General features: G+C 36.6%; 1 protein-coding gene across 11 annotated transcripts in view; it reads left to right on the forward strand.

The window, feature by feature from the left end:
- The first annotated feature begins 1843 nt into the window (after positions 1-1843).
- The window catches only part of GLRA2 (glycine receptor alpha 2), a 184006-nt gene continuing 173226 nt past the window's right edge, over positions 1844-12623 (forward strand). For 3 of the 11 annotated variants that reach the window (XM_071213127.1, XM_071213121.1, XM_071213122.1), the window contains exons 1-2: positions 2115-2250; positions 5076-5209. Coding sequence is in view for 8 of the 11 variants with exons in the window: in XM_071213121.1 (XP_071069222.1) it covers positions 5161-5209 (49 nt within the window). In the remaining 3 variants the exon portion in view is untranslated. Of the gene's footprint in view, positions 2868-3739; positions 3987-5075; positions 5210-12623 lie in introns of all 11 variants that reach the window. The other 8 variants (XM_071213120.1, XM_058292101.2, XM_071213126.1 and 5 more) reach the window with 8 other exon arrangements.

Genomic DNA, 12623 nt, shown 5'->3' on the forward strand with positions numbered 1-12623 from the left:
TGCTTCAAGAAGGAAGAAGAGTCCAAAGACATTAAGTGCCATGAAAATGTCAAGTGAGATGAGGACAGGAAAATATCCTTTGGCCCTTGTTACAAAGAATTCATTGGCAGACTTAGTGAGAGCTTTTTCTCTGGATTGACAGGGCATGAATCCAAATTGAAGAGAGCTGAGGAGTAAAATGAGGAGGCAAGACTAGGTCCTCTCCTAACGGCCCTCAAGCTTGAAAATAATACAATTCTGTGATTTCATTCTGCTGGCCAGAGTCCCCTTTTGTCCCAGGTTCCCCGATTCACCCTACTCTGGTTAATTACATGACTCTGTTATTAGAAGAAATGATTTGCAAAGACGATATTACTTTCAGCATCATTATGAACTTCATAAACAAATTTGTGACAAATTATTTTCTTCTATTTCTCTACATACTTCTCCTCTTGGAAAGAAGCTTGAACACACAAAGGCTTGTATGATTTTTTTCCCATGTAGCACCAATTAAAAAATATGTTTCCAGGAATTGACTTTTTTGTGGGTCAGGACTGTGGAGATAAAATCAGGTCTAGAGCTTCCATGTGGATCAATTTGGAAGTGAACAGAGTCAAAGCTGCTGTCCAGGGATGTCTCAAACTACACCACACTGTTTTTCTTTTAAATTGAATCATTTTCTCTAGGCTTTGAGAGTTAAACACATCCAAAGAACTGATTTTGTTTGTAAGCAGAATGTTTGGGTGCTGCTATATTTAATCTAAAAAGAGGTTCCCATATTCTCATTATTTGAAATAAATGTCTTAGTAGGACAGAGATCTGATAAAAGAACATAAAGACCCTTGCCACTCAAAGTCTAATTGATCCTTGGACCAGCAGCATCACCCTCAGCTAGGAACTGGTTAGAAATGCAGAATCTCAGGCAATACCCCAGATCTTCTGGATCAGAATCTGCTTTCCAACAAGATCCTCAGGTAATTTACATTAACATTAAAAGGTGACGAGAACTCAGTTTCTTTCTCAGAATCTACTTTTTTAAAACAGAATTTTTTGTTACTCTGCTATGATATTTAAGCTGATCTAAGGGTTAGTCATTTCTGGACTAAAACGGAATAATATGATTTGGTTTTAAAATTAAGGCCTGCAATGGAGTGCCAAAGCGAATAACAAGGTTTATCCCACATACAAAAAGTAGGCTACTCACCCAGCTCATGGTAGAACAGGCATTTTCATTTCCCCTTACCAGTAGTTGCTAATTACGTGCATCGAACTATCTACCTTTCCTCTTTTTTTAAAAGCTAATAATAATAGTTTTAAGTTTAATTTGAAATAGCAAGGTTGCCAGTTGTGCTTTTGTACTGGATTAAAAACTTTCATTATTGTCAGTCTCTATCATCACTTTAATATTTGAACATCGACAGTTTATTACATGACCCTTCCTGGTGAATACTATCTGGCAGATGAAACTCAACCCCCAGTCTCGCCCTTCCTTGCTCCATTTCTAACATGGACTCCTGTTCTAACTTAGGAGAGTGGCAGGAAAAGGTTGCCACTGCCCCCTGCTGGCCCCTTTTCTTTCTTCTTCCTCTACAAATCTGACTTGAGGATGTCCAAGGGTTTTGAGCCACGGGAAGAAAGCTCAGTGGAAGGGGCTTTCCCTAGTAGAAAAGTAGAGCGATCCTTTGAGAACAGGCAGCTAAAATCACACGAAAACGCTCAGGAGATGAGGAAGGCATAAAGAGCGTCTAAATTAAATTATCAATCCTCAAGAACCTCTTTCTGCGCACAGACTTCTCTATTCCAAGGAAATGTCCCTTCTTCTTAAGCGCAAGACCCGTCTTGTGGCTCCAGCTTCCACTGACATGGAGTGGAAGTGGTCTGCCCACTCCCCTACTATAATGTCAGCATTCCGGACCCTGTTCTCTCATTTAAACGCCCCCAATTTCCGTTTTCCACGCCTAGACCGAATTGCCTTCTCTTTTCTGCTCCAAACTCCAGTCCCACCCACCCACCGACAGACTCACATTTCCAGGAGCTCAGACCCCAGCCTCCCTCGCCCTCTCCGTCCCCCGACCTCTGCTCTCTCCTTGTCGTCATCGCACCCCCTTCAGCACCCCCTCTCTGAACGGCCAGTCACTCTGCCTTTGACTGAACAGCAGGCACGTCCCCTCTTGAATGCCTCCCCCCGACCCCCGCCCCAAGCCGACTGAAACAGGAAACATGCGCACTTCAGAGCTAGGAGCTGTCCGAGTGCTGAAATTTATAGGCTGGGTAAGATCACGTCTCCGTCTCTTTCTGTAGCCCTCATTCCAGCACAGGAGCTCAGCAATTTTCCCCATCTCCCCTCCACTCACTCCAGCGCGCAGAGTCCTTTCTTCTCCCTCATTTACAACTTCTTTCAAAAAGAGAAAATTTTCTAGAGGAAAGGGCTTTGTCAAGCAGAAAGGACATAAAACAAAAGCCACAGCAACCCGACTTCCAGCATGGCATTATCGCCAGCCCCCTATGCATGCTGAAGCGATTAAGGTAGCAACATTTTTATTATTCGGGAAAGGCATCTGGGGGATTAATCAGTTTTAAGGCTTTGTCTTTCCTGGGTTAACTGATGGTCCCGAGCCTCAGTTTGACCTGACCATGATGCCCAGGACTGGCACTTTTTGTTTTTTCTCAGCAAACTGTACGAACCCAAATCTCTTTTTGATTTTCAAGGAAATTAGATTCCTGCCAGATTTTCAATCTGGACAATAGATAGATACTTTGCCCTAGCTTCTTTCTGGATTTATTTCTGGGATATTTTTCACAAGCATCACAAGAACAGGAATGAACCGGCAGCTAGTGAACATTTTGACAGCCTTGTTTGCATTTTTCTTAGAGACAAACCACTTCAGGTAGGTGAAACGACTTTGCATGTTGATATTTTCCACATGAAAACTGTTTGAAAGTGAACGTGTCATGCAACTGTTATCTATTTTTTTCTATGCTCTGGACCATATTCTTTTAATTTTATAGAGGAGAGTTAGATTTCTTTTGTTCGTTAAAAAAATACTAATTATGGTGGGAGGGTGGTAAATTTTCACAAAAGCAAGTTTTATGGTGCGTATTCTCACTCTATGCATTTCAACACACATTTTCACAGCCAATGTGATATTAAGGTGGTCTAATGAGTTGCATGCTCTTTACATTTCTATATAAGGGAGATTTATTTTCTTTCAAATTCTTCTGGAAGTCATTTACAGGGATTATTGGATGTTATGTTTTGTGTATGGTGGGGGTGATTGGAGTAATTTCCAGGATATTCAATTTATTTAGAATATTTTAAAAATCCTAATTCTCAGCCAACTTGGGGAGATATGTCAGTAGCAGGAAGCATACAATGAGGAGTATGATCCAGGAATTTTCTTGATATATCAAAAATTTAAATCTCTTTTTACCATTACATTCAACTTTTCAGTATATTTGGAAATTGATTGCCTACCAAAATTTAATTAATATGATATATTTGTATTTATATATGTATGAGAAATGGAGTATGCATAATTAAAACAAGTGAGAAATCATTGTTTGCATGCTTGCATTTCCGACTTAATTTACAGATTATCAAATCAATGAATACCTCAACATATCAGATTATGTTGACAAGTGAAATAGCCATCCTAATGGCTGAGGTTCTAAGACAGGATAGAGATAGGAGATGCTCATATGACAAAGTGTGGGACTCTTCATTTAATTTTCACCAAATGTTATGGTGTTTTTTTCACAGAGCCGAGAGAAATGGAACATATAGCAATAATGCTATGAGTACTGGGAAAACCCACTATGTTTCTTTTAGGTTCACACCACCAACCATGATTAAGAAAAATTATAGGTTGGGTTTATTACAACCATCATCATCATCATCATCACCACCACCACCACTACCACCACCACCACCACCACCACCACCACCACCACTGCCACTATCATAATCAAATAATATTTGATTAATCAGATGAATCTGCATATGGAATGTGAGTATTTCTGGAAAATAGTATTCATTTTTAACTCCTACCAAGTGTTTATAACATTTTTGCACTTATATTTAATGACACTGATTTGAAAATCTGGCAAGAATGTGGTATTTTCTTGGTGATAGAATTTTCAAGATTAAACAAACTACTAAAAACAAAGCTTGTAAAATGTATGCTATAGGGAAGAAATCAGGAAGAAATCACTATGCATTGTGAAAAAATTTATTTCGCTACAAATCAAACATGCCCATTTTATAAGCCTCTTTTTAATTTTAACAGGAAAATTAAAATCTGAGAAACTTTCCGGAGGAAAATAAAAATCAGATACATTTTCCAGTCAACTTTTAATGTTTTGGCAATGCACAGGACAAAATTACTTAGAAGTGCTTTTTCATGGATACTTTATTAGAGAGCCAACAGTTTCAATGTTCATATATAAAGAACAAATAATAAAATAATAGAGGCAACAGACATACTCATTGTTGACCTATTTTAGAATAAAGTTAAATTTCCAAGTGAATATTTTCTTTTAGACAAAACATTGAAAATTATTAATAGACGATAATTGGAATAGATTTTAGCAGATGAGAAAATAAGCAATGCTAATTAATTGCACTGTTTGCTTTGTTCTGTCAATTTATTATACATTGCTTATAAAAAGTAGAGGTCTTATATTTAGGACTGAAATCCTGGAACAATTCTCAAAAAGTCATGGAAAAATGATTTTTAAGACAATCACATAAATTTTGGCATCACTTCTCTGAATACTCTAGAAAGAAATAGCTTTAACAATATACCTATAAAATCTACAACCTAAAATTATGCACAATGTATCATCTTAAACATCTTATAGTTAAAGTTTGGAAACTGAGGAGACATGACTCAGGACTTAAACTTCTCATCATTTAAAGTTTACTTTAGGTCATGTGTAAGTTCAAAAGCTGAACAGTGTTTTTGTAGTTTTCTATTTTTCTTTCTACTAACATATCAAATATATTTATGAAAAATTGATGTTAAATATACTGTGAGCCTTAATTCTCAGGGCAATGGGAATGGAGTTATTGCTAAAAGAGTTACTGATGTGTTTAGGACGACTTTCTGCAAGGACCATGACTCCAGGTCTGGGAAACAACCTTCGCAGACTCTGTCTCCTTCAGATTTCTTGGACAAATTAATGGGACGGACATCAGGATATGATGCGAGAATCAGGCCAAATTTTAAAGGTAGGTTCCTCTTAAACTTACGTTAAGCCTTTGGGAAATCCAGGCGTTTGAATAGTTTACTCTGTAAAGTGTTTTTGGTGCTTTTTACTATAAAATGGAAATGACAAGTAGAGTATTCATTTCATTTTGACATTCTTTTGAACTAGTTACTGACTTAAATAGCTTAAATTTTACTTGTTGCTTGACACATTTGAAAACTTTCCTTGTTTGTATTCTATTCCACAAAGAAAACTAGTGTCAGAAGTTATGGCCGAATTTGCTAATTTTTCTTTCTCAAGTAGTATTATAGCTGGAAATGAATACAAGAGCAAATTATAAACTCAACGTGCATGAACGTCTACCAGGACTCATACAAAATTCAGTGGCTATCCCAAAATCTTTGAGTTTGACTTTAAGTCTCTACATCCAAGTAGAGTTTAAATCTGAATAGAAAACATGCTATTTTACATGTTTTCAGGCCTCTCTCATTTTTAAGTTTGGTAAAAGAGGCTCTAATTTAATACATCAGAACTTTTGGGTTTCCTCTTATTTAAACACTGTAATTATTTATCCGAAATCATTAATAAAGAAGTTCATAAAACCATAAAATATACTTGACAAACATGGTAGCCACTTTCTTTGTTGAATTAGAACAGAGTGTAGTGTGTTTGTTTATTTACCATTTCAAAGATAAGTTAATAGTCTTTGGAAAGTATTTTTATTTATTTGGTCTATTTTTATTCTGAAGGTTGTTTATTAGAAAGATCTGTAATAGGAACCAATTATTAATAATTAGAATATTTTATGATGCTTTAATTTTTAAATATATATTTTAAATAATTGCCTTTTATCTTCTAATTAAATTTAACAATGCATTGTGAAAGGTTTATAATATTTTTTTAAAAGGAGAAACCTATAATATTCCAGATATTATGTAGTAATTTATGTATTGCCTTGGTTTTGCTTATTAGCATTTTAAGTGCTTTGCTTTCCTTGAGGTTTGATTAATTTTTACTGGCAAATATAAGCATGAAAACTAAATTCTAAATTCATTTTTTCTTTAAATGTTACACCTCTGAACATAGCCAGCTATGGGCACATTTCATGAAGAAATAAGTCAGAATTTTAACAAAACAAGAATTTTTTATTTATAGAGTATTTCCAAAGGAGACAACTCAACTAAGTTCAGAGCCCAATTTTCCTGAAAAAAATCTTCATCTTCATCCCATTTCATGTTAATTTTATGCTCAGTGCTTTGAAAGTCAATATTTGAAATAAAATCCTGTAAGTAACAAGATGAGATTCAGCTTTCAGTGGGACTGTTCATTCATACATTTATTCCCTAGCCAGTCATTCAAAAACTTTGAATCCAGATTATATGTGAAATACTAACTGTGCTGTGAGCTTTGGAAAACTGACAGATGAAACACACTTGAATGCTACCATCAAAAAGTTAAGTAAGGAGAGTAGATATTACGTGAATACTTAGAAATAGTTTAGTGACATTAGGATGTACAGATCCAATGCTATAGGATCCCAAAAAATGGAGAGATGATGTCCTGTTAGGCTGTTCAGGGAAAGCTTCATAGAGAAGGGACATTTCAACTGTGACTTAAGTGATGAGTAGGGTCTGTGTTTCCAGAGATGGAAAATCGAAAATTTGAGTTTATGAGGACCTTGTTAATAACAGCTATTACTCATTCTTTTCTGGAAAGAAATTTTCAAGAGGCAGAAAATTGCACAGGGTAATAAAAACAAACACCCATGTTGCCATTGATGCTTAAAGTGCTCACATAGAATGAGCCATCATTCCTACACACAGGTTTTCTTGTTCTTCTGAGGATGTCACCCTTTGGAAATGAAATTGCTCATGGTTATAAAGGCTAACTGAATGAGGAGAATGTCAGATTTGGTAAAGCATGGGCATGTTCTGATTTTGAACCACTACTTAAAGACCAGAGTTCAGGAGGTTTTAATGACCTATAAAATAGAAATGGAGTGAGCATCGCCTAAGACTCTAACGTTAATGACCTTCTTCTCCTTTTAACTCTCCACTTAAATGATCATTCTTACTCTTTCATAAACTTTACTTACCTAGACCATTGAAATCAGATCAATTACCTAACACCTCACACAGTTATCTTCACCCTGGGGTGCTTGGCTTTTCCTGGATGTAAAACATTCCCCTTTATTTTAGAGTAAAATAATTATCCCTCCTTGGTACTCCCATTGAACTTTATATGTCTAATGTGGTAGTTTTGCATATTTATGTTTTATCGACCAGCCTTGACACTCCATCTGAGAAGGCAACACCTGGTTCCCAACACCTGGTTCAGTGTTTGACCCATCAGAGGTGCTCAATAAATGTTTGTTGAATTGCATCATGGGCTGAATGTGTTTTCTCTTTAGCGTATTTATTCCCTTATCCTCCAATTAGCATTGTTGCTTAGGTTTAGTCATAATATAAGATGTATGTCTTCATGTCTCCCAGGAACCACCTCTTTATCTCCAATGTTATTGAGACTAGGTTTTGAGGAAACAGAGAATATCCAATTTAAAGCAGAGGAGAGCCAAGAATGGAATCTGAAACTGAGAATTTTTCCTTCTTGTAATTATTCTTTTTTCCCTGTCTGTCCCTGATCCACATCGCATTTGGAACTATAACCAGTCAGGTAATTTCAAATATAGATTGAAGTTTGTCACAGTGATTGCTCTGGGGATGAGAGAAGGAAACAAGACTCAGAAAGGAATTGGTAATGGTGAACAATTTGACTGGGGAATTAGGTCTGTATAAAGCAAATGTATCTATCCCACACTGAGTTATTTTGTTCTCATCAACTCTGCTCATTTTGAACAGGAAAATGCTACCCCATCAGGGAAAATAATCCAGTTGAGGGAAACCCCATATAAATGCTTTAGCGAGACCACAGGCTTCTGGTTTTTACCTTGACACTACCTTTTCTTGCTACCTTTCCAACTTTGGGAAGGTACCAAATCTGCCTAGGGGACAGAAGCACATCTCCAGTTCTTCTCCCCCACAGATTCTCCTTTCTGCCCTGGCGAAGGGAGGAACCACTAGAAGCCTGTGGTCTGTCTAAGGCATTACTAAGAGGGAAATGTGACCCAGTTCTTCTTGGGAGGAAGACTAGAGAGTGCGGGTCACAGAGGGAAAACATTGCCTGGAAGGAAACACAGTGGTTTCTTTATGCAGAGGTGGGAATGGAAGGGAAGCAATATTTCTCCCCCTGTAAGAACCCCTCCTTCCTGAAGGTCCTCATCTTCCAAAATTATGTGTTTTCTACAAGAGCGTACATTTATTTATTATCAATTTAAAATTTCATGACTCGCATGGATCAGAACCTTCAGCATAACGTGATACTCAGAACACTATTTTTAAAGGGGTTTTATTATACTTATAAAAGTATAGAACCATTTGGAGATGCTGCAAAGGGGGAAATTATATTGGTTTTCAAGTGAGAGTAACATTCTTTTTTAAAAAGTAGAATGAACACTTTAAAAATGATAATCTATTAAGATTAAATGTTCTATTCTGGATTTTTAAAAACCTGTCATACCTGACTCAGAAAATTATTGTATTATATCAAATATATGGTATTATCCTGTTATCCTGCATAAGACCCATTCTTCTCTCAGGTAGATAGATAGATCGATCAATAGATAGATAGATAGATAGATAGATAGATAGATAGATAGATAGATAGATAGATGGTTGGATATAGATACAAATTTCTTTTATTGTTCATTGTTTTATTACTTGAGGATATTTTGGATGATTTTCCTTCCTTTTGATAATTTGCCATGGTGAGTGACAATCTTAACGTAGAGGTACTTCCCTTTTAAACTTTAGTTTTGTCATTCTTTTACTTCTTCTTTGAGAAAAATAATATCCATTAATTGTTCAAGGTGATAAAGAAAAGCAAAATTTTGAAAGGAACCAAATACCCTTCCATAATATATTTCCCCAAAGAAAACTGTTTTGATCAGTAGTAAAATCAACATTTATTGGGAATTAACATAAATCTTTTCCAGTCATATAACAGTTCTTGCTTAAAGACAGCCCAAACTATACAGAAAGTGAAAAGAAAAGATAAGGATTTGGATACTCAAAAGGGATGCTCTGCAATTAGCAATAAAAGTGTGGAGTGCACCTCCATCCCCATCAGACTGCCATTGGAGAGGTTGTAGAACACCTCCAAGTGAGAGTCTGTCCATCAGGAAGTAGGTATTAGTTAGAGCTTTTAGTCCTCTCTCAAGCTGTGGAGGATATCATAAGGATTACCTGGAAATAGTTGTGTAGGGAAAAAAGTCATCCTTTTCTCTAGAATGAGGAAAAGTGGCCAAAAAAAGAGAGGAAAATGCTGATCAATGGTACATAGTAGCACATCCAATTAGTTATAGTAGAAGTTGGGGTTGGGAAATTTGAGGCGCCATCCAGTGGTCACAGTGACAAGCAAAGATGATCTCAATTGAGCTGAGGAGAAAGAAATAGAGATGACAGGGAACTTCGGTGACAGCAAGGAAGCTAGGAAGAACACTATAGTATGTACTGCAGTTGTTTAGCAATGTATCAATGAGGAATTTGATATAGCATGTAGAAATGAAAGGGTAATTAGGAAATTTGACTACATCTAGAACAGTTACAAGATTCCTGTAAATCCCCCACCCCTAAAAATCGACTATATGGCTATGATGATGATGATGATGGTAATTAAGATGATGGTGATTGTTTTAAGAAAGAAGACAGAAGAGCCAGATTTGGCCACAATAATAAAAAGCAAGCACCAAATATGGGCCAGTAAGATAAAGGGGATGGCTTTTCTAGAAACCTTGTTTTTCAACATTAACATGTTTCTGTCTTCCCTGCTGTCATGCATTGGCATGTGAAAAGTATGCATATGTGTAATTTTTCTTATTGGAAGAAATTTATCCTACATACTTTTAAGGCAGTAAAATATTGCTTGTCTATTCTTTATCCCTGATGGTATAAGAAAGATGCCATGATGGGAATAAATACAAAAAAGGAAGATGGATGTAAGAGAGAAAAGGGAACCAGGAATGATTCAGACTTAGGATCTGTAATTGAGAGCCATTCTTAGAAACTATAGGAAAAAATAGATTTTCTGATGTGCTGAAGCACCAGTGTATAAACAAAGTCATGAGTCAGAGTTGCCAGTTGCATTTCATGTATAAGACCCATAGAGACCTGGATCAGATCTTGTCAAAATAAAAATTTTCAAAATCCTCTGTTCAGATAAAAAACATAAGCCATGCCTATTCACAATTACCTAGTTCTGAAACCATGGTAAATGTTGATTCTATGTCAATAAAGAAGCCTCTTTCCCCTACTTGAGTGATTTGTCTAGTTTTCAGTTGATTTATCATTGTGTTATTCCTTCATCCTATCAGATATTCCATTGTCAGTATTATTATATCTTGAAAATGTCACTTTAAACATTAAGCTTTTAAAGAAGCAAAATGAAATGCTCAAACCTGAGCAAAATGCATTAGTTCTGTTTCTCTCTATTTGAAACAAAGCCTTTATCTATTTTAATGCAATTTTCTTTGAAAATAAAATTAACTTAGAGTTACATCCTGAGTTTCATCCCAATATGAATAACTACATTTTACCGTGACGTTCTTTGGGGCATAATATCTGGAATAAATAATGCCAGGAGATAATTATTCATTTTACTTTTCAGTGCATGCTATGTGTACTTTTATATATATATATGGATACCTAAGGTTGAAAGTGTGATATGTGACATTAAAACCTACATTTGCATACAATATGGCTTCCTGCATTTCCCAAGAAGTTGACAGCTCAAGAGGTGTTTCAGATATAGTAGAACTAGCTCCACATCCAAGAAACCATAGGTCTTTGGGTCTTGCCCCTTCAAAACTCTTGTCTATAGCCAAGTGAAGCTCAAGTTCAAATATTGCACTTCCAACCCCTGTGGGGGGTGGCTTGAGAATGAATGTCCAACAGGGACACATGGAAAGGGTACTTTTCTCAGTCAGGGTAATGAAGCCACAGTGTGGCTATTTCTGTGATCAGCCAGGTGGATATGGACATCGGATATTAGTATGACACCTGAGAAAGGAGGGCAATATGCTTACAAGCATCAGAAGAATTAGACTTGAGTGCAGAAAATAGAAGAAGCCATCAGGCACCTGAAAGAGGAAAGTCACTTCAACTGAAAGACAGAGGAGATTGGAAACTTTGGTTGCTTTTGGTTAGAGGGACTGGATGGCATAGGGACAGAGATAGAAGGGAGAATTACTTTTCTCTACATGCCTCTTGAATTTTTATCATGTACATCTATTGCCTATTCAAAAAGGGGATTAATTACTTATTATTGATGGAGAGGTAGAGTTCAGGTCTTCTCTTGCAGAACATGGTCTATGATAGCAGATTAGAGTCAGGGTCACATTGTAAGTGCAGGAACATATGTGGCCTGATTGCAAGGGTATCCAAAAATCCTGCTTGACATTCCCTGCCCAAAATACTTCCCAAGCCCCGCTTGCTGCTAAAATGGCTAAATCCACGGCACCTGTTGCTTCTGTCATTATTTAGGCTTTATCTCATATTAAAGCTACATGTCCTTTGGATAGAAAACACATTAAGCATAATCAGTCTATTACTCCATTGGTTCTAGTCTGGAGTTGGGGGAGAACATGAATGCAGCAGACATTTCAGAAAAAAGAAAATAGGAGATAAAGGGAAGTTAAAGGGTTATGGACTCAGTGGCAATGCTCCAATATGTGTTCATCAATTGTAGCAAGTGTACCATACTAATGAAGGGTGTTGTTAATGTGGGAAAGTGGGGGAGGGGGAGGGAGTGGTGCATATGGGAATCCTCTACATTTTTTATGTAACATTTATGTAATCTAAGTATCTTTTTAAAAATAAAATTTTAAAAAGTGTTGTGGAAAGGAAAAGCTGGGAGTAATAAAGAGAAATTTACATCTGACAGTTTTGTTCAGGGATGATGTTGATGAAGATTTTGGAACACCCCAAAGCCACTGGGTGTGCTACAATTTATTTTTATTTTTTGTGTGCTATATGGACACCAACCAACACATTCGTATATACTAGGACCTTACTATGGGCAGACAAGACACCTGTCAGGGAGTTGAGGTTCTATCAAGAAAGGAACATCTACAGCATTCTAATGCTCTCTGTCAAAGCATATTCCAATAAGTTCATTATGTCTTTCAGTCCATGGCCACAGCGTTGTATAGTAGAGAGAGGCCTGGACTTGGATCCAGAAGACCAGGTCCATGTCTTGAATTGGCTACTTTTGAGACATGTTCCTTCACCTCTCCATGTCTCTTCCTTTAGAGTCCTACCAAAGTAATCAGAATGTGGATGTCATGTGATTCAGCTGCTTATCTTTTACTCATTGGGAAGTTT

Source organism: Dasypus novemcinctus, chromosome X (genome assembly GCF_030445035.2).
Source record: "Dasypus novemcinctus isolate mDasNov1 chromosome X, mDasNov1.1.hap2, whole genome shotgun sequence".
NCBI classification, from domain to species: Eukaryota; Metazoa; Chordata; class Mammalia; order Cingulata; family Dasypodidae; genus Dasypus; species Dasypus novemcinctus.